The sequence below is a fragment of the Cetorhinus maximus genome, chromosome 17 (assembly GCF_964194155.1).
Source record: "Cetorhinus maximus chromosome 17, sCetMax3.hap1.1, whole genome shotgun sequence".
Lineage (NCBI taxonomy): Eukaryota > Metazoa > Chordata > Chondrichthyes > Lamniformes > Cetorhinidae > Cetorhinus > Cetorhinus maximus.
The window spans coordinates 77,965,607-77,988,805 of NC_135895.1; the positions used below are offsets into that span (position 1 = coordinate 77,965,607).

The 23,199-nt window shown below is 47.1% G+C and overlaps 1 protein-coding gene across 3 annotated transcripts in view; it reads right to left on the minus strand.

Moving 5' to 3' along the window:
* Nucleotides 1-15,634, minus strand: part of LOC144692526 (xenotropic and polytropic retrovirus receptor 1 homolog) — a 337,603-nt gene extending 321,969 nt beyond the window's left edge. For 2 of the 3 annotated variants that reach the window (XM_078561492.1, XM_078561493.1), the window contains exon 1: nt 15,297-15,634. In XM_078561492.1, the coding sequence (XP_078417618.1) occupies nt 15,297-15,365 (69 nt within the window). In that variant the 5' untranslated portion in view covers nt 15,366-15,634. The remainder of the gene's footprint in view (nt 1-15,296) is intronic. The other variant, XM_078561491.1, reaches the window with a different exon arrangement.
* Between the last annotated feature and the right edge of the window lie 7,565 nt (nt 15,635-23,199).

Consider the following 23,199-nt stretch of genomic DNA (forward strand, 5'->3'; position numbering starts at 1 on the left):
ACCAGTCAATAAGATCCTGACTGATCTGATGTGGCCTTAAATCTATTTTCCTGCCTATCGCCCATAACCCTCGACTCCCTTGTCACCAGTTAATGGTGCATTCCGTAACCATTGACTGATGCATTCTCTATGGCAACACCTCTATCAATCAGAGTCCACTTGCCAACCAATTAGCACTCTCTTCTCATACAGTATAAACTTGTTGCTTCCCCTGACATTGGTATATATGCGATTGTCCTGATGGGTGCAAGACAAAAAGCTTCGACAAATGTCTTTTTTCCAGCAATACTCAAACAAATTTATTAAACACGGTTTTTATTTCATAAAACCATGTTGACACTGCTTGATTGTATTATGATTTTCTAAATGTCCTGCTACTACCTCTTTAATAATGGATTCTAACATTTTCCCAATGACAGATGTTAGGCTAACTGGCCTACAGTTTCCTGCTTTTTGCCTCTCTCAGCTCTGGAAAAGAGGTGCTACGTTTGTAGTTATCCAATCTGCTGGGACCTTTCCAGAATCTAGGGAATTTTGGAGGATTACAAGCAATGCATCCACTATCTATGTAGCCACTTTTAAGACCCACAATGCAGGTCATCAGGTCCAGGGAACTTGTCAGCCTTATGTCCCATTAGTATTCCCATTACTTTTTCTTCAGCGACAGTGTTTGCTTTACCCTTTCGCCTCTGATTTTCTACTATTCTTGGGATCCTTTTTGTGTCTCCTACTGTGAAGACAGATACAAAAATACTTGTTCAAAGCCTCTGCCATTTCCTTGTTTCCCATTACTCTTTTCCTTTTTAAATACTTAAAACTTTTACTCTGTTTTTATATTTCTTGCTAGTTTTCTTTCGTATTCCAATTCTTCCATCTTTCTTTTCGTTAGCCTTTGCTAGTTTCTAAAATTTTCACAACCTTCTGCCCTACCACTAATCTTCACAGCATTGTATGCCTTTTCTTTCAATTTGATACCATCCTTCTTTAGTTAGCAATGAATGCTGTATCCTTCTAATAGAGTCTTACTTCCTCAATCGAATATATCTTTTTGAGAGTTAAGAAATATCTCCTTAAATGTCTGCCACTGCATACGTTCCAAAATATATTGTTCCAAAAAACTGTCCTGAATACACTCCATGAATTCATCCTCCAGGATAATACAGAATGGATCAGCAATGTAATATTGGACAATGCAGATTGCCAAAGCATTTTCCAAAGATTTGCACTCTAAAGGTTTATCGGAATTGAGCGACTATTTCTATTCATTCCTGCACAACATCACCTTAACCAGCTCTTTTAACCAGGTGTGGAAGATTCTGCCACATATTTTCAAATGAACCAGATAGAAAAAGTATCATCTGAAACACTTTACATCTATTAATTTTGCAACTTCAATAGAAATTTTAAACAATTCAGTTCGTATGGGATCATTAATGACAGCTGACCACACAATACAAGCATTCGGAATGTGCTTGGACCCCATCATACAATTAAGAACCTTAACAGGTTTGTATTTCATTCATTGCTCTTATTCCAATTTTGTTTTACATATTTAATTTCATGTATTCCCTCCTTTTATCAGATCTGACATTGTGTAACATCTCCAATGAGGCCAGTTAACCTGGTTTCAAGACCTCTACCAATGCATTAATTCCATATCTTCCTATTATAATTGGAAACTGATAGTAAAGGGAAATCATGAGAAGACAAACCACTCTCCACCACTCTGTGGCACAGAATGCTACAGTACCAGTGTGCCTTTCAGGGATAATACCTTTTTAATCTACAACTCTGATCACTTCAGTCTAACAGTATAGGTGGCTGGCTCCCTAACCACTCGCAACACCAAAACAGCTAGCCACTAGAAGGGGCAAGTGGCTTGATGCAAACTTCTCACACAATTTTTCTCCCCTACAGCCCTACAGGAAGCACCTGACCTCTACTCAGTACGTCCTACGCTGGCACAAGTAGCACAGGAATCTTAGGAGGGAGTAGAAAGTCAAGCCCACATTCATCCACCCATTCCACAGCTACACATGCTAAGGACACGCTCACAGACACGCAATGCTTTTTTGTAACTTTGTGTAATTATCTCTTCCCTTCACTCCCCGCTCCCCCTGCAACCACTATCCGACCCACTTAAATTTCATCACACTCTCCTGAAGGGACAGGCTATGTTGAAACACAGTTCCACAGTGTCAGACGATCCAATATTTCAGATTAGCAATCGTTGTTCATGTGTAAGCCTAGAGAGAGAGTGAATGTTACTGAACCTTAGGGAAGACCATAATTAAACCTAATCCTGCTCTCACCTGATATCCAAGAAAATACACTTTGCAAGATGATATAAAGCAGAAGCAGAATGGCCAAATTACTTTCTCCTTCCTTTAACCAGGGATATGTGATCAATTGCGGGATCATATTTGTTGCTTCAGCCGAGATCAGCTTAATCAGCATATGTCAGAAATCAAACCTAGGACCTCCTGTATGGCTTAGTACAATACTGGACAGTGTCTTCACTCACTAGGTCATTGGAGGACTCTATACTGTTACGACAGATAGAAAATCTTCAAAGCTTTTTATTTTACCCATACTCTTTTTTTTAAATTAAAGCACAGAAGGGGGCCATTTGGCTCATTGAGTCATTGTCAACTCTGGAATAACAATTTAGCTTGTTCCACTCCCTCACCCCTTCCTCACAGCCCTCCACATTTTTTTCCCCTTCAGGTGCTTATTCAATTTCCTTTAGGAAGCCAGGAGCGAATGTGCCTCCACTACTCTTTCAGACAGCGTATTCCAGATCAAAAACAGAATTACCTGGAAAAACTCAGCAGGTCTGGCAGCATCGGCGGAGAAGAAATCAGTTAACGTTTCGAGCCTTCATGGCCCTTCGGCAGAACTGAAGCATAGTTAGGAGAAGGGAGAAATATAAATTGGTTTAAGGTGGTGGTGGTGGGGGTGGGGGGGGGGGGGGGGGGGAGAGAGAAGTTGAGGGTGTGGTGATCTTCCGACTAGGCACTTTACAGCCTTCCGGGCTGAATATTGAATTCAACAACTTTAGATCTTAAACTCCCCCCCCTCCCCCCCCAACCCCTTTTTTTTTCAATAATTTATATAGATTCTTCTTTCCCCACCTATTTCCATTATTTTTAAATCTAAAACTAAAACCTTGTTAGTCTGTCCACCCCACCCCCACTAGAGCTGTACTTTGAGTATCCTGTCTTCCATTCTTAATTAGCACTTTTCTTAGACAAATATCACCACCTTCAACACCTCTTTGATCCTTTTGTCTGTGACATCTTTTGATTATCTGCTCCTATCACTGCTTATCTCCACAATCACCACACCCTCAACTTCTCTCTTCCCCCCACCCCCCCCACCTTAAACCAGTTTATATTTCTCCCTTCTCCTAATTATGCTTCAGTTCTGCCGAAGGGCCATGAAGGCTCGAAACGTTAACTGATTTCTTCTCCGCCGATGCTGCCAGACCTGCTGAGTTTTTCCAGGTAATTCTGTTTTTGTTTTGGATTTCCAGCATCCGCAGTAGCTTTTAGCTTTTTGTTTTATCTCTGTGTATTCCAGATCCTAATCACTCGCTGTGTAAAGAAGTTTTACCTTATGTCACCTTTGTTCTATTGCCAATCGCTTTAAATAGGTGTCCTCTAGTTCTCTATCCTCTTGCCAAACAATTTCTCCATCTACTCTTCTAGGCTCATGATTTTGAACACTTCTATCAAATGCAGAACTTCAAAAGGAATAGACAAGTTGGTGGAATGACAGAAATTCAAAGTAGCAAAGTATGAAGTGATTCATTTTGGTAGAAAGAATACAGAGGCAATATAAAATAAAGAGTGCAAGTCTAAAGGGGTGCATGAGCAGAGGGACCTGGGTGTATATGTGCATAAGTCATTGAAGGTGACAGGGCAGGTTGAGTCGTTAATAAAGCATACAGTATCCAAGGCTTTATTAATAGGGGCATAGAGTATAAGAGCAAGGAGATTATGTTGAACTTGTACAAAACCTCAACTGGAGTATTGCATCCAGTTCTGGCACCATGCTTTAGGAAAGATGTGAAGGCATTAGAGAGAGTGCAGAAAAGATTCACAAAGAGTGGTTCCAGTGATGAGGAACTTCAGTTATATATATATATATATATATATATAGACTGGAGAAGTTGGAACTGTTTTTCTTGGAGAAGAGAAGGTTGAGGAGGGATTTGATAGAGGTATTCATTATGAGGGTTCTGGATAGGGAAAAACTGTTCCCATTGGTGGAAGGATCAAGAATGAGAGGGCGCAGATTTAAGATAATTGACAAAAGAAGCAATGGAGACACAACAAGAATTTTTTTTCATACAGCAAGTGGTTAGGAAATGGAATGCGCTGCTTGAGAGTGTGTTGAAGGAAGTTTCAATCGAGGCATTCAAGAGGGAATTGGATTATCATCCGAAAAGGAAGATTGTGCAGGCTTATGGGAAGAAGGCGGGGAAGTGGCTCTAAGTGAATTGCCCATTCAGACAGTCGGTGCAGACACAACAAGCTGAATGGCCTCCTTCTGTTCTGTAACCATTCTGTGATTCCATGAAATCTCCTCTCAAACTTCTCAGTGTTAAGGAGAACAATCCCAGCTTCTCCAATCTAAATACGTAACTCATATCCAAGGTAAAAGATGATCTGAATCCCTCATCCTGGGAACCATTCTTGTAAGTTTTTTCTGCACTCTCTCTGAAGCTTACACATCCTTCACTGTGCTGCCTCGAATTGGACATAATAGTCCAGTAAAAATGTATGCAATGATTGTTTGATCTCCATCTTTCTCAACTGATTGTAAAATAACGTAATTCACTCTCATTGTACTGAATAAACTGCCTGTACTGCACTAAGCTGTTAGCCCATAAACAAACCAATACCATCTTCTCTTCACCGTGATGCTGGCCCTATTCTAAGACGACCATTTTAACACGCTGTTGTATACACAAAACAGTGTTAATAGTGTCCGCAGCACCTCACTTTGTACAGATTAAACTGTTTGTTAGACAGTCTCTCATACTAAGTAGCATTCTGCCAAGATCATACATGCACTGCTTCACTATGGTCTCACTCACTATCTGCCGCATTCAACAACGGTTTAAAGCATTTCACATACAATAGACAGCAACACATAAGAAGCAATCTGTTACAGAGCTCAAATCTCTTGAACCCGAATATAAAACTCTACAATGCTTTACTGATCATCCCAACGAATACTGTTAACACACTCTTTCACAATCATTTCTGGTTAAATTATTTGGGACCATCCAAGATAAAAGATGATCTGATTTTTCCTGCTCTGGTATTTAGTTGGTCACTTTCTGCAACTCGAGTTAAATGCTGTGCTGCATTTCAATAAGCAAGTGTTTAGCGTAAACCATCAAGCAAATAGAAAAGGGAAACTCTAAGAGAGACCTAGACTGAGATGAGACAGAGGCAGGCTTAGACCCTAGCCAAAGAGATGGAAGTAATCTTTCTTCATAATGCCAAGTGTGAAGATCTAAAGCAAAGAGCAGTGGGTGGCAACATATCGGTGAAGAGACCTGTGCTCAACTGAAAGCCAGGTACATGGTGGTATGTGAAGTAGTTATAAGTAGTTACACTTATGGTAGCCTGTTAACTAGGCGTGGCAAACAAACATTTGCCTCTGAGACCATACATGGTATAATTTCATCTGAAACATAATTTTATCATGATCAGATTAAAACTCTGCACCCAGTAATGGAGAATGGAAACAACTCATTCAATAACACGGATGCTTGTCACACTTCATACTTTGATTGAATTATTGAATGTGCTGACTACGTTTTTTTGATAACCACGTGCCTAAAGCACGTAAATCCATTATCATGTGCAAGAGTCTCTAAACCAAGATACTGAAAATTCACACAGGTAGAGCTCTGTTTGGCCAATAAAGATAAACAACACTGTGCCTTAGAAAGATACTTCACTTGCCCAAGTCTAGAGAGTTGAGGTGCCAGCTGGTAACAGCCCAAGGTTTGGGCATCCTCAGGTGTGTGCAGGTGTACAACTGGAGTTTAACCAGCGAAAACTGCAAATTACCAGAACAGAGCACTGGACAAAAATTGTGTCAGCTAGAATCGCTATCTCTGCCAGGCCAGGATTTTCAGAACAGACAGGGAAGAATCCTTCAGGTCATCATCAAAATATGTCCCAATATAAACTTGGATCCAATATCACGAAGTACTACAATTGATTCCCTGGCAGTGCCTGGGTCATCAACGATACCATAGCAGTGAAAGAATTGATTTTCTTGATTTCTAAAATTCACTAACTTTTGTATAATATATAATAGAAGCTGGCCACCTGGGTTATTCCAGGCAGTAAAACAATTTTAGGATTCAACCAAAGAACAAACCACAATATCTAAGCACACAGAAGTGCTGACATCATCTGCACTCTTCAATTGTGCTATACATAAGCAGTGTAAACAGCATCCCTAAATACTCATTTCAAAGTTCCTGCTAAATTACTAAGGTATATTCCTCTCTATAATTATACAGATACAGGGTTTCCTTTAGTGGAAGCCACTACTGTCTGCAGTCAAAACCTTGCTTTTTTTTTTAATTCTGCTACTAAATACGTATATTGTCATTTAAAGTCCCCAGGTCAGACTTAAATTACTTTCAAATATCTGAAGTGGTACAGAATAATATAATGCATTCAGTAACAACTTGCATTCAACATAAAGACAACTCACAGAGGTAAAAAAAATTGGGCGCGGTGCCAGGGAGAAAGAGGTTATGAGGGTGGCCATAAGCTTGATCAAAGAGGTGGATTTTGGACCTTTCTAATGGAGCAGAGTGAGGTAGGTGGGCTTAGGGAGAAAATTCCAGAGCTCAGGATCAGGGCAGCTTTAACAAACACCATTGTGGAGATAAAAGGAGATGACACAGAAAAAGCCAGAGTCAGAGGAACAACGCTCACTGGGGGATGAAGACCCAGAGGTTGTTGGAGAGCTTTAAGGTTGAGGACTCGAGTAAATACAGCAAGGTGATGGACAAACAGAATTTAGTGTGGGACAGCATGCATGCTGTAAACTTGCTCAAGTTGGAGAAAGAGAGGCGAGCAAGGAGAACCTTCATGTCCTGTAGGCATGTATGTTTCACCAAAGGCACAGGTGTGGAGGCAGACAATATTGCAGAGATGGAAGTAATCTTTCTTTATAGTGCCAAGTATGGAGATCTAAAGCTAAGCTCAGAGCTGAACAGGACCTGACGAGGTTAAAAATGGTAAAAACAAAAAAACTGCGGATGCTGGAAATCCAAAACAAAAACAGAAAAAGAAATACCTGGAAAAACTCAGCAGGTCTGGCAGCATCGGCGGAGAAGAGTACAGTTGATGTTTCTAGTCCTCATGACCCTTCAACAGAACTGTTCTGTTGAAGGGTCATGAGGACTCGAAATGTCAACTGTACTCTTCTCTGCCGATGCTGCCAGACCAGCTGAGTTTTTTCAAGGTTAAAAATGGTATGGCTGAGCCCAATACAATGGCCAGGGAAGTGAAAGAATCAGTAGCATGGGAGCAGGGTGGTGGCCAAAGACACTGGTTGCAGTTTTTCTGAGGACTATTTGCACATGACTAATATACAGTGTGTTTAACTTTTTTGAAAAAAGATATGCCATGTAACACTCTAGACCTGAGAGGCCATGAATTCCAGGCCACAGGCATGCAGTTGATTACCATTATTGATGGGAGGGTGGGGATTGACACACACTCACTATTTCTTTTCATTACCCAGGTTTAAAAAAAATGCAACACTAAGATAAAAGCAAAAAACTGCAGATGCTGGAAATCCAAAACTTAAAAAAAATGCAGTAAGATATTGGCAGTCTTTGTTTCATACTGACTTTCCTCTATAATCCATTGATATGTGCTATGAGATAACTGGGGGATACATCTCCACACTGAGAATAGTTTCCCAGCATCAACAACAACTTGCATTTACATGGCACCTTTAACATAAATTGTCCCAAGGCACTTCACATTAAGCAAAATTTGACACTGAGTCACTTAAGGCAATATTAGGTCGGCTGGTCAAAAGCTTGGTCAAAGAGGTAGGTTTTAAGCAGTGTCTTAAATGAGGAAAGAAAGTTAGAGAGGCGGAAAGCTTTAGGGTAGAAATTTCAGAGCTTAAGTCTTTGGCAGCTGAAGGCATAGCCACCAATAGTGGAGCAATTAAAATCAGGAAAGCTCAAGAGGCCAGAATTAGATTAATGCAGACTAATGATTAATGATTAATGTAGGTTGTGGGGCATTAGGAGAGTACAGAGGGGCAAAGGGAGGAGCAATGAAAGAAGGATTTGAAAACAAGATGATAATTTTGAAATTGAGATTTTGCTTAACAGGGTAGGTCAGCAAGCAGAGGAGTGATAAGTGAACGATATTTGGTGTGAATAAGGACACAGACAGAAATGTGTTTCTGGAAGGTAGAATGTGAAAGGCTGGCTAAGAGTATATTCCTCCACAGCTTTGCAACCACCTGAGCAACTGTGCTGCAATGATGGAGTCAAGAAAAAGCTCTTAACATAAAGTCAACAAAACAAGACCCTTTGCGGGCTGTCATGATCTTAAAAACTGGGATAGGATACGCATATCATTCTTAGGCATGTAATCAGCTACCACCAAACCAACAATTGTCAGTGCATTGGATTAATTACAAAACTAGCACTTATGAGTTAATTAGGTATGCCAGCCTCCACCATACAGTTATTTATAATTCAGTAAGGTATAATGCTATCATTATTCTAATGCCTGGCACGTTTTAGTTTTATAAACATTCCACCTCACCTCCCCAAAAGCTGCAACAATATTTTGTAAAAATCATGCCAATATCAAAGGGGGGCCACCATGGTAACAGAACACAAGCTGAATGCTTATATTTCAAACTCTTCACTACTTGTTGAGTTTTGCTTGAAATCAAGAAATAGGGTTACAGGGAACACGATGAAAATTTAGCTTTTATTGCATGTATTCTCATTAACTGTACTGTTTGCTTCATTCTAACAAGATTGTTCACTGTTTTATAAACTGTATTACTAGTTTTTACTTCATATTATGTACACCCATACTCATTGTTACAGTAGTTCCAAACCACTTTTACAAAATTTATTTTGCAGATGAGGTGGAATCCACGTACATTGACCAAAGTAAAACATACCAAGCTTTAGAATAATGATAGCATTATACTTTGCCGAATTATAAATAACTATATGGGTGAGACTAACATGCCCAATTAACTCATAAGTGCTAGTTCTGTAAGTAAGTCCAATGCACTGACGATTGTTGGTTTGGGGTAGGTTGAAGAATGATATGCATATCCTATCCTATTTAAATGCACAACAACCCACAAAAAACGTGTTTTTACTACTCTGTCTCACAGTTTATGTAGTTCCACGGCACTAGCGACATAGTTTGAGTCAAGATAGTAATGATAGACAAGCTACAAAAAAAAACTGTTTTGTGCAATTTACAATGATGTGGAACGCACTGCCTGAAATGAATGCAGATTCAATAAGTTTCAAAAGGGCATTGGACATATTATTGAAAAGGAAAGATTGACAGGGCTACAAGGAAAGAACAGGGTAGCTCTTTCCAAGAACTGGTACAGACACGCTGGGCCAAATGCCTCCTTTTGTGCTGTATGATTCTATGATGCTATTCAACTGTTAGGAATAAATGAATATACCCAGGCATGGCATAAGTAGGGCCACGATTGACGAGTTCTAGCTGGGGCTGCTGAGACCAAGGATAGCACCTCTATAACAAAAACAAAAATACCTGGAAAAACTCAGCAGGTCTGGCAGCATCTGCGGAGAGGGACACAGTTAACGTTTCGAGTCCGAATGACCCTTCAACAGAACTAAGTAAAAATAGAAGAGAGGTGAAATATAAGCTGGTTTAAGGGGAGGATGGGACAAGTAGAGCTGGATAGAGGGCCAGTGATAGGTGGAGATAACCAAAAGATGTCACAGACAAAAGGACAAAGAGGTGTTGAAGGTGGTGATATTATCTAAGCGGATGCCCTCACCTTCCTCCCCCTCCCAGAAACATGATAGGGTCCTCTTTGTCCTCACTTATCACCCCACCAGCCTCCGCATTCAAAGGATCATCCTCCACCATTTCCGCCAACTCCAGCATGATGCCACCACCAAACACATCTTCCCTTCACCCTCCCTGGCGGCATTCCGTAGGGATCGTTCCCTCCGGGACACCCTGGTCCACTCCTCCATCACCCCCTGCACCTCAACCCCCTCCCACGGCACCTTCCCATGCAACCACAGAAGGTGCAACACCTGCCCCTTTACTTCCCCTCTCCTCACCATCCAAGGGCCCAAACACTCCTTTCAAGTGAAGCAGCATTTCACTTGCACTTCCCTCAATTTAGTCTACTACATTCATTGCTCCCAATGCGGTTTCCTCTACATTGGAGAGACCAAACGCAGACTGGGTGACCGCTTTGCAGAACACCTTCGGTCTGTCTGCAAGCATTACCCAGACTTCCCTGTCGCTGGCCATTTCAACACTCCACCCTGCTCTCATGCCCACATGTTTGTCCTTGGCCTGCTGCATTGTTCCAATGAAGCTCAACGCAAACTGGAGGAACAGCACCTCATCTTCCGACTAGGCACTTTACAGCCTTCCGGACTGAATACTGAGTTCAACAATTTTAGATCATGAACTCCCTCCTCCATCCCCACCCACTTTCCAACCACCCCCCTTTTTTTTCCAATAATTTATATAGATTTTTCTTTTCCCACCTATTTCCATTATTTTTAAATGTATTTCCATCCATTGTTTTATCTCTACCTTTTTCGATTCCTTCACCCTACCCCACCCCCACTAGGGCTATCTGTACCTTGCTGGTCCTGCTTTCTACCCTTAATTAGCACATTCTTTAGATAATATCACCACCTTCAACACCTCTTTGTCCTTTTGTCTGTGACATCTTTGGTTACCTCCACCTATCACTGGCCCTCTATCCAGCTCGACTTGTCCGACCCTCCCCTTAAACCAGCTTATATTTCACCTCTCTTCTATTTTTACTTAGTTCTGTTGAAGGGTCATTCGGACTCGAAACGTTAACTGTGTCCCTCTCTGCAGATGCTGCCAGACCTGCTGAGTTTTTCCAGGTATTTTTGTTTTTGTTTTAGATTTCCAGCATCCGCAGTTTTTTGCTTTTATCATAGCACCCCTTTCATCGTTTTCCCTTTCTCTCTGATTTCTTTGTAGATGCAGTCTCTCTTTTCGCTTTCCTTCAGGTAATTTACCTGCAGAATACTGAAAATCCCAGATGCACACCACTAATTATGCTGTACTGTGGCTATATTCCAGCGTTTACAATTCTGGGACTTTTACATTCAATATTAATTACTCTCTCCAATCTTTGCAGACAGGAACCTAGGTACAATGTAGTTTTTTGATTTAGAAAAGCTATCATATTCCCATCTTTCAATCAATAAAAGACATCACAATATCACACAAGATTTTAATGATGTTCAATCACAGAGCCTTGCTATTTGTCTCTGACAGTTCAACCCTACTCCCCAGAAGTAACACAAAGATGCAGAAACAAATCCATTAAAGGCTTACACTGAAGAATTTATTCAGAAATAGATCCTAAAGCAGCCACACACAAAAGGTCTAAATAAACTGTTCAAGCTGTTTATACAATCTCAAACGTTAATGCCTTGGAATGTAATACAAAGTGTTTATTTTTCACATCAACACTGCCTGCAGCCTTTCACCCCTCCAAGATCAATTTACTGTGTCCAATCCTTATCTCATAATTATATAAAATCACCTCCCAGACCCAACACGTTACCATTGAGTATTGTTATCTGCAGTTCTTAGCATATTCTAGAGGTCATTAAAATTATTATTCTTTGACCACCATCCCAATCCCAATCTCCATCTCTAACACTTCACCGTCTACCCCTCCTCAGACCATCAACGTCCCTCCGATCACCTACTCACTTCCTGTTCTCATAGCTCTGCATCTCCCTTTGAACCGTCCCTTGCCCCATCCCCAATCTTCCTGGCCAAACCCCTCTCCTCCCATCCCAACTCCAACCCCCTCTGCTCCCAGTGTCCCTACCCCCTCCATCCACTCACCCTCCAACCTCTCCACCCCCTCACCCTGCTCCCCTCACCCTCCTCCCCCTCCCTCACACTCCACTCTCCACCCCCTCACCCTGTTCCCCTCACCATCCACCCCCTCCTCTCCATCCCTCGCCCTCCACCCCCTCCTCTCCGTCCCCTCGCCCTCCACCCCCTCCTCTCCGTCCCCTCGCCCTCCACCCCCTCCTCTCCGTCCCCTCGCCCTCCACCCCCTCCTCTCCGTCCCCTCGCCCTCCAACCCCTCCTCTCCGTCCCCTCGCCCTCCGCCCCCCGCCCCCCGCCCCCTCCGCCCCCTCGCCCTCCTCTCCGCCCCTCGCCCTCCTCTCCGCCCCCTCGCCCTCCTCTCCGCCCCCTCGCCCTCCTCTCCGCCCCCTCGCCCTCCTCTCCGCCCCCTCGCCCTCCTCTCCGCCCCCTCGCCCTCCTCTCCGCCCCCTCGCCCTCCTCTCCGCCCCCTCGCCCCCTCTCCGCCCCCTCGCCCCCTCTCCGCCCCCTCGCCCCCCTCTCCGCCCCCTCGCCCCCCTCTCCGCCCCCTCGCCCTCCTCTCCGCCCCCTCGCCCTCCTCTCTGCCCCCTCGCCCTCCCCTCGCCCTCCACCCCCTCCTCTCCATCCCCTCGCCCTCCACTCCCTCCTCTCCATCCCCTCGCCCTCCACCCCCCTCCTCTCCATCCCCTCGCCCTCCACCCCCTCCTCTCCATCCCCTCGCCGTCCACCCCCTCCTCTCCATCCCCTCGCCCTCCACCCCCTCCTCTCCATCCCCTCGCCCTCCACCCCCTCCTCTCCATCCCCTCGCCCTCCACCCCCTCGCCCTCCACCCCCTCGCCCTCCACCCCCTCGCCCTCCACCCCCTCGCCCTCCACCCCCTCGCCCTCCACCCCCTCCTCTCCATCCCCTCGCCCTCCATCCCCTCGCCCTCCTCTCCATCCCCTCGCCCTCCTCTCCATCCCCTCGCCCTCCTCTCCATCCCCTCGCCCTCCACCCACCTCCTCTCCATCCCCTCGCCCTCCACTCACCTCCTCTCCATCCCCTCGCCCTCCACCCACCTCCTCTCCATCCCCTCGCCCTCCACCCACCTCCTCTCCATCCCCTCGCCCTCCACCCCCTCCTCTCCATCCCCTCGCCCTCCACCCCTCCTCTCCATCCCCTCGCCCTCCACCCTCCTCCTCTCCATCCCCTCGCCCTCCATCCCCTCGCCCTCCTCTCCACCCCCTCGCCCTCCTCTCCACCCCCTCGCCCTCCTCTCCACCCCCTCGCCCTCCTCTCCATCCCCTCGCCCTCCTCTCCACCCCCTCGCACTCCTCTCCACCCCCTCGCCCTCCTCTCCACCCCCTCGCCCTCCTCTCCACCCCCTCGCCCTCCTCTCCACCCCCTCGCCCTCCTCTCCACCCCCTCGCCCTCCTCTCCACCCCCTCGCCCTCCACTCACCTCCCGCCCTCCACTCCATCCCCTCGCCCTCCTCTCCATCCCCTCGCCCTCCTCTCCATCCCCTCGCCCTCCTCTCCATCCCCTCGCCCTCCTCTCCATCCCCTCGCCCTCCTCTCCATCCCCTCGCCCTCCTCTCCATCCCCTCGCCCTCCTCTCCATCCCCTCGCCCTCCTCTCCATCCCCTCGCCCTCCTCTCCATCCCCTCGCCCTCCTCTCCATCCCCTCGCCCTCCTCTCCATCCCCTCGCCCTCCTCTCCATCCCCTCGCCCTCCTCTCCACCCCCTCGCCCTCCTCTCCATCCCCTCGCCATCCACTCCCTCCTCTCCATCCCCTCGCCCTCCACCCCCTCTTCTCCATCCCCTCGCCCTCCATCCCCTTCTCTCCATCCCCTCGCCCTCCACCCCTCCTCTCCATCCCCTCGCCCTCCACCCCCTCCTCTCCATCCCCTCGCCCTCCACCCCCTCCTCTCCATCCCCTCGCCCTCCACCCCCTCCTCTCCATCCCCTCGCCCTCCACCCCCTCCTCTCCATCCCCTCGCCCTCCACCCCCTCCTCTCCATCCCCTCGCCCTCCACTCCCTCCTCTCCATCCCCTCGCCCTCCACCCCTCCTCTCCATCCCCTCGCCCTCCACTCCCTCCTCTCCATCCCCTCGCCCTCCACCCCCTCCTCTCCATCCCCTCGCCCTCCTCTCCATCCCCTCGCCCTCCTCTCCACCCCCTCGCCCTCCTCTCCACCCCCTCGCCCTCCTCTCCATCCCCTCACCCTCCACTCCCTCCTCTCCATCCCCTCGCCCTCCACCCCCTCCTCTCCATCCCCTCGCCCTCCACCCCCTCTTCTCCATCCCCTCGCCCTCCATCCCCTTCTCTCCATCCCCTCGCCCTCCACCCCCTCCTCTCCATCCCCTCGCCCTCCACCCCCTCCTCTCCATCCCCTCGCCCTCCACCCCCTCCTCTCCATCCCCTCGCCCTCCACCCCCTCCTCTCCATCCCCTCGCCCTCCACCCCCTCCTCTCCATCCCCTCGCCCTCCACCCCCTCCTCTCCATCCCCTCGCCCTCCACTCCCTCCTCTCCATCCCCTCGCCCTCCACCCCTCCTCTCCATCCCCTCGCCCTCCACTCCCTCCTCTCCATCCCCTCGCCCTCCACCCCCTCCTCTCCATCCCCTCGCCCTCCTCTCCATCCCCTCGCCCTCCTCTCCACCCCCTCGCCCTCCTCTCCACCCCCTCGCCCTCCTCTCCATCCCCTCACCCTCCACTCCCTCCTCTCCATCCCCTCGCCCTCCACCCCCTCCTCTCCATCCCCTCGCCCTCCACTCCCTCCTCTCCATCCCCTCGCCCTCCACCCCCCTCCTCTCCATCCCCTCGCCCTCCACCCCCTCCTCTCCATCCCCTCGCCCTCCACCCCCTCCTCTCCATCCCCTCGCCCTCCACCCCCTCCTCTCCATCCCCTCGCCCTCCACCCCCTCCTCTCCATCCCCTCGCCCTCCACCCCCTCCTCTCCATCCCCTCTCCATCCCCTCGCCCTCCACCCCCTCCTCTCCATCCCCTCTCCATCCCCTCGCCCTCCTCTCCATCCCCTCGCCCTCCATCCCATCTCCTCCAATTCCGCTCCCCCTCTCCCCTCAGCGCCCTAACCCTCTCAGATGCGAACTGTCCATTGTGCCATTAACCCATCCGCCTCCCTGTCCTTTCGTGCCGCTGCTCACCTCATACTGGATGTACTGTTTGCGCCATTCCGGCGTGATGTGGGCTGATAGATGTTCGGCGAATTTCATGATTGGTGTTTTCTGCAGTTGGTTATTTTTTTAAAGAAACACACACACAAATTAAAAATCCCAGCAGTGAGTTGGGGGCATCCGCTGACTAACCACCATCCCTGATGGACGCTCCAGGGGGACTGCGGTTCTCTCTCTGTCTCTGTCTCCCTGCCTTGTTTATGTCGCTCGCTTCCGTCAGGCGGAACAAGGGAACCGTCACTCACTGCCGATCATCCGCCATCTTACTGACAATACTACACAAGGGCGCGCGGGCCGGCGGCGGGGGCGCGCGCACACGCCGCCGCAGAGCGCGTGCGTCACCGCCCGCGGCCAGAGCGCGCGCCTGTCCAATGACGAGACCACGCCGCGTCGCGACACCTGCCAGGTTGGCCCCGCCCCTCCTCGAGCCCCGCCCTTGGGCTTTGAGGCTCGCACCGTATCCCCGTGCCCGCCTGCCCTCCCCTCCCCTCAACCCGCCCCGCCCCTCGCCCACCACCCCCCCCCCCAGCCCCTCCCCCTGGCCAGCCGTTGAGCCGAGCTGTTCGCGCGCGCGGCCGTCGCTGGCATCCCTGAGGCGATGAGTAAAACTGTCCTGTTATTTTTATACATTTTTTAAAAAACATATTGGGATCGGTCGCACTGGACTGTAGATTGCTGTGCCTAGCCGCACACTCACTGCCCTTTGGCCGCCACTAGTTTCGTGCTATCCATCAAAATGAGTGGGTAAAAATAGAACCAAGTGCCCCAAACTCGCCTCCTTTAATTTCTTCTTCTTCCTGACAGACTTAGGCTTTCATTTGCCAGTTGGTGAGATGGCATCCTTCAAGAAGACGGCACTGGAGTTCTATTTTTGATCTAGAAATGGATTTGGAGTTTCTCCAAAAAGGAGAAGGGCAAGGGCAGCAGGTGCATGGGAACACCACCACCTGGAAGCTCCCCCTCCAAGTCACTCACCATCCTGACCTGGAAATATATCGCCGTTCCTTCACTGTCGCTGGGTCAAAATCCTGGAGCTCCCTCCCTAACAGCACTGTGGGTGTACCTACACCACATGGACTGCAGCGGCTCAACAAGGCAGCTCACCACCACCTTCTCAAGGGCAATTAGGGATGGGCAATAAGTGCCCATGTCCTCAGAGTTACGTTTTAAGACAATCAAAAAGAACTTTTCTGGTCCCAAGAACATCCCAAAGCAGTTTGGTGCTGTGGGCTAAGGAAGGCATATTGGCCAGGACATGCACCCCCCTCCCAACCCAAACACAACAACCCGGCTCTTCTATGAGAACAATAGGAAATGGCTTCCTGTCTTAGTTGTGAAGCGTTGTATATAGGTATTGTGCTGTTTAATATCTTATTTTTGCTTCATTCACAAATCCATTCACAAATTATTACAGATTTGCATTTATATAGCACCCTTCATATCCTGAGGATGACAGCCACTGAATTATTAGAAGTGCAGTCATTGTAATGGGGGGAAGCATAGCATCCAATTTATACAAGAGACTTAGAAAATGTGAAAAAACTTGAAATTGGAAACAACCTTTAGATGTAGGTGGGGAATTGATTAGGAGGTGTGAAACAGGGTAGACATAAAGTATATGTAAAACAAAAACAGAATTACCTGGAAAAACTCAGCAGGTCTGGCAGCATCGGCGGAGAAGAAAAGAGTTGACGTTTCGTGTCCTCATGACCCTTCAACAACTTTCTGTTTTTATTTTGGATTTCCAGCATCCGCAGTAGTTTTTTGTTTTTATAAAGTATATGCACTCTGGCTGAATGTAACTTGTGCTGTCTCCCAGCAATCTATATTGGAATCTCATCTTTTCGCTACACATATCAATGATTGGAATGAAGGAATCTCAAAGTCGTACATCCAAATTTGCTGATGACATTTTAATTAGGAGATGGAAGCTAAAAGTTGCAAAGGGACAATGATAGATTAAGTGAGTGGGCAAAACTGTGAGGCCATCCACTTTGGACCTAAGACAGATAGATCATTCTAAATGGTGATAACCTGGGAACTGAGGATGAGTAGAGAGACTTAGGGGTCTAAATTCAGAAAGCATTGAAAACTAGAGGTACAAAATTACCATATATTACCATACCATGTAAAAGTCAAATTTTTGAAACCTTTTTTAGGCAAAAGGTTAAAGGGTTACTTTTACACAGGTAGTATTTTCAAGGGGCTTATTTACTAAAACACACTGGCCCAGCACACCTAAAGTGGTTCTCAAAAGAATCCGCAAGGTAATGGGAGAATTGGCATCCACACAGCCATTTATTGTCTATCTCTCTCTCTCTGTTTATATTAAGGAGCTTCTCCCCGCCCCAACTTCCCCGCCCCTGTCAACACCTCAGGAGAGGAAGCAGCAGCATCACTGGACCTGCTGTTTCAATGCTGCTCAGCAGAAGGAAAGGAAAGGGCCATGTCATTAGAAAATGTCGCACTGACGGCCCCAGCTCTTGATCTAGACATTGTTGCCCGGGCATTCACTAAGTCAGAACAAAAACAGAAATACCTGGAAAAACTCAGCAGGTCTGGCAGCATCGGCGGAGAAGAAAAGAGTTGACGTTTCAAGTCCTCACGACCCTTCAACAGAACTAAGTAAAAATAGGAGAGGGGTGAAATATAAGCTGGTTTAAGGTGAGGGGGTGGGGGGTAGGGGTGGTTGTAGGGACAAGCAAGCAGTGATAGGAGCAGATAATCAAAAGATGTCACAGACAAAAGAACAAAGAGGTGTTGAAGGTGGTGATATTATCTAAAAGAATGTGCTAATTAAGAATGGATGGCAGGACAGGCAAGGTACAGATAGCTCTAGTGGGGGTGGGGTGAAATAAGACTAAAAGGGCATAAAAGGTATAGATTTAAAAATAATGGAAATAGGTGGGAAAAGAAAAATCTATATAAATTATTGGATAAAACAAAAGGGAGGGGGAAGAAACGGAAAGGGGGTGGGGGTGGAGGAGGGAGTTCAAGATCTAAAGTTGTTGAACTCAATATTCAGTCTGGACGGCTGTAAAGTGCCTAAGTCAGCACTTGCAAGGGCATGATTGGCAAGGCCTAAGCCTCCCCTCCCCTCCGCAGGAAGGCTGAGGACATTGCTGGAGGACAAAAGTCCCAGCCATTCATTTATTTGGAGGTTGTCCCCTGCATCTTGTTTCCATGTCCGCTGTTTATTCCCCTTCTCCAATCTGTCAGTTTCTCGCCCTTGAAAATTAAAATCAATCTACATTTTTCCTTCTTGACACGTAGGAACTGGAGGAAATATGGTAAGTGTAACTTTTTTAATGAATAATGAATTGAGGTTTTTCATGTGATTGTTGAGATTATTCTTTGCTTCTGAAATTTTTGGGCTTTTATCCCTGAAAAACTAGGATCAACTTTCACATGAGGCTTATGAAAAAATTACAGCTTTTTCAGCCAAAAAGCATGTGGGCGACTTTTACATAAGTATATACGGTAATTTAAAAAGACAAATGGAATGTTGAGTTTTATCTCAGCAACTATATAAAGCTCCAGTTGGGCCACATCTGAGTATTGTAACATAACCAAAAATACTGCAGCTGCTGCTGAACATCTGAAATAGAAACAAAAAATGCTGGAAATACTCAGCAGGTCTGGCAGCATCTGTGGAGAGAGATGGTTGACATTTCAGGTCGATGGCCTTTCATCTGATGAAACATTAACTCTGTTTTCTCTCTCCACAGATGCTGCCAAACCTGCTGAGCATTTCCAGCATGTTCTGTTTTTATTTCTGAAGTACTGTGTTCAGTTCTGGGCACCACAGCTCAGAAAGGATTGATAGGCCTTGGAAGAGGTTCAGCTCGGAATCTGTTTTTAAGGGTGATTAAGGTATGGTTGTTAGCTGTGGTACCAGGAGAACTGCTCCGCTTGCCTTCATCAACTTGAACAGGTGGACATTGCCTCTGTTAGACGGTATTTCTGAAAGTGCAGCACTCCCTCAGTACTGTAGTGGGCTGTCAACCAAGACTTTCTGCTCAAGTCAAGTGGGACTTGAGCCCACAGTTTTCAAATGTGAAAGCAAGAGCGCTACAAAATGACACTAGTATTTCCAGCACTTTCTGTTTTTATTTAAGGTTTTCAGCAGCAGCAGTATTTTGGTTATGTTACAAAATGTTCCTAAGAAATACCTGCTTATAGTATTTTTGAATAATAAATGGCTCAGTAGGTATTGCACAAAGTGGGACTTCACAGGTAAATCACATCCTATTTCTATTCACTATCCACATTGCGTTTTGTAGCAGGGTCACTGCATAGCATTCATAAGTGGAACTTATGGGGTAATTTTTCTTTTCCTAGTCCAAGCTTTTGTCTCCAAGCACTACATTGATATATATACCCATGTGCATTTGGGGCTGTTTAACTCACCATTCCTGTTAATTAGCATATATTTAAGTATGGACACGAATGGATATTGGTCTCCTGACTTAGCATTTATCCACCATATTCTTTATGAAAATCCTGTTGAGAAATACCAAATCACTCGCAATAGCTCCATCTATGGATGAAAAGGCTCAGCACTGGCTGAATATCAGCTGCACATGAACAGTGGCATAAAATAACTGATCAAACAATGGAAAATTGAAGTGAACAAAAGGAAAAGTGTTGATTGCCTAACTGATTCAAATATTTTATATGTTGTAACTAAATGCTAAGCTTAATTTTTGCGAGGGAAGTACATCAAATGCTTTATAAAATTATAACATTTTCTCACTATTAATAGTGTTCTGTATCTGAGTTAATGGTGGTTTTCTGAGTACCACTTAAAGGGATAGCATCCTCTTAAAGGGACTACATGGGTTGTTTCCCTGTTTTGGTACATCCATGGGGAAGGGGGAGTTAAATTAGGCTGAATGGTAAACAAAAACAGAATTACCTGGAAAAACTCAGCAGGTCTGGCAGCATCGACGGAGAAGAAAAGAGTTGATGTTTCGAGTCCTCATGACCCTTCGGCAGAACTGAGTAAAGTTAGGAGAGGGGTAAAATATAAGCTGATTTAAGGTTGCGGTGGGGGGTGGGGTGGGGGGAGAGAAGTTGGGGGGAGGGGTTGGTTGTAGGGACAAGCAAGCAGTGATAGGAGCAGATAATCAAAAGATGTCACAGACGAAAGGAACAAAGAGGTGTTAAAGGTGGTGATATTATCTAAGAAAATGTGCTAATTAAGAATGGATGGCAGGACACTCAAGGTACAGCTCTAGTGGGGGTGTGGTGGAAAGACTGACAGGGTATTACAGTTATAGATTTAAAAATAATGGAAATAGGTGGGAAAAGAAAAATCTATATAAATTATTGGAAAAAACAAAAGGGAGGGGGAAGAAACAGGAAGGGGGTGGGGATGGGGGAGGGAGTTTAAGATCTAAAGTTGTTGAATTCAATATTCAGCCCCGAAGGCTGTAAAGTGCCTAGTCGGAAGATGAGGTGCTGTTCCTCCAGTTTGCGTTGGGCTTCACTGGAACAATGCAGCAAGCCAAGGACAGACATGTGGGCAAGAGAGCAGGGTGGTGTGTTAAAATGGCAAGCGACAGGGAGGTTTGGGTCTTTCTTGCGAACAGACCGCAGGTGTTCTGCAAAGCGGTCGCCTAGTTTGTGTTTGGTCTCTCCAATGTAGAGGAGACTGCATTGGGAGCAACAAATGCAGTAGACTAAGTTAGGGGAAATGCAAGTGAAATGCTGCTTCACTTGAAAGGAGTGTTTGGGCCCTTGGACGGTGAGGAGAGAGGAAGTGAAGGGGCAGGTGTTGCTTCTTCTGCGTGGGCATGGGGAGGTGCCATAGGTGGGGGTTGAGGAGTAGGGGGTGATGGAGGAGTGGACCGGGTGTCCTGGAGGGAACGATCCCTACGGAATGCCGCCAGGGGGGGTGAAGGGAAGATGTGTTTGGTGGTGGCATCATGCTGGAGTTGGCGGAAATGGCGGAGGATGATCCTTTGAATGCGGAGGCTGGTGGGGTGATAAGTGAGGACAAGGGGGACCCTATCATGTTTCTAGGAAGGAGGAGAAGGCGCGAGGGCGGATGCGTGGGAGATGGGCCGGACACGGTTGAGGGCCCTGTCAACGACCGTGGATGGAAAACCTCGGTTAAGGAAGAAGGAGGACATGTCAGAGGAACTGTTTTTGAAGGTAGCATCATCAGAACACATGCGACGGAGGCGAAGGAACTGAGAGAATGGGATGGAGTCCTTACAGGAAGCGGGGTGTGAGGAGCTGTAGTCGAGGTAGCTGTGGGAGTCGGTAGGCTTGTAATGGATATTGGTGGACAGTCTATCATCAGAAATTGAGACAGAGAGGTCAAGGAAAGGAAGGGAAGAGTTCAGCATCGTGCCGAGCCCAAAATTCATTGAGATGAGGGCGTAAGGGTATGAAACTAAGTCCTTTGCTGAGCACTGAACGTTCAGCATCGGAGAGGGGTAGGTCAGGGGGTATAGTCCATCTCTGACACTTCCCTTCCTTTCCTTGACCTCTCTGTCTCAATTTCTGATGATAGACTGTCCACCAATATCCATTACAAGCCTACCGACTTCCACAGCTACCTCGACTACAGCTCCTCACACCCCGCTTCCTGTAAGGACTCCATCCCATTCTCTCAGTTCCTTCGCCTCCATAGCATCTGTTCTGATGATGCTACCTTCAAAAACAGTTCCTCTGACATGTCCTCCTTCTTCCTTAACCGAGGTTTTCCACCCACGGTCGTTGACAGGGCCCTCAACCGTGTCCGGCCCATCTCCCGCGCATCCGCCCTCACGCCTTCTCCTCCCTCCCAGAAACATGATAGGGTCCCCCTTGTCCTCACTTATCACCCCACCAGCCTCCACATTCAAAGGGTCATCCTCCGCCGTTTCCGCCAACTCCAGCATGATGCCACCACCAAACACATCTTCCCTTCACCCCCCCGACGGCATTCCGTAGGGATCATTCCCTCCGGGACACCCTGGTCCACTCCTCCAACACCCCCTACTCCTCAACACCCCCCAAGGCACCTCCCCATGCCCACGCAGAAGATGCAACACCTGCCCCTTCACTTCTTCTCTCCTCACCGTCCAAGGGCCCAAACACTCCTTTCAAGTGAAGCAGCATTTCACTTGCATTTCCCCTAACTTAGTCTACTGCATTCGTTGCTCCCAATGCGGTCTCCTCTACATTGGAGAGACCAAACGCAAACTGGGCGACCGCTTTGCAGAACACCTGCGGTCTGTCCACAAGAAAGACCCAAACCTCCCTGTCGCTTGCCATTTTAACATGCCACCCTGCTCTCTTGCCCACATGTCTGTCCTTGGCTTGCTGCATTGTTCTAGTGAAGCCCAACGCAAACTGGAGGAACAGCACCTCATCTTCCAACTAGGCACTTTACAGCCTTCCGGGCTGAATATTGAATTCAACAACTTTAGATCTTAAACACCCTCCCCCATCCCCACCCCCTTCCCGTTTCTTCCCCCTCCCTTTTGTTTTTCCAATAATTTATATAGATTTTTCTTTTCCCACCTATTTCCATTATTTTTAAATCTATAACTGTAATACCCTGTCAGTCTTTCCACCCCACCCCCACTAGAGCTGTACCTTGAGTGTCCTACCATCCATTCTTAATTAGCACATTTTCTTAGATAATATCACCACCTTTAACACCTCTTTGTTCCTTTCGTCTGTGACATCTTTTGATTATCTGCTCCTACCACTGCTTGCTTGTCCCTACAACCAACACCCCCCCCAACTTCTCTCCCCCCCCCCCCCCCCCCCCGGCAACCATAAACCAGCTTATATTTCACCTCTCTCCTAACTTTATTCAGTTCTGCCGAAGGGTCATGAGGACTCGAAACGTCAACTCTTTTCTTCTCCGCCG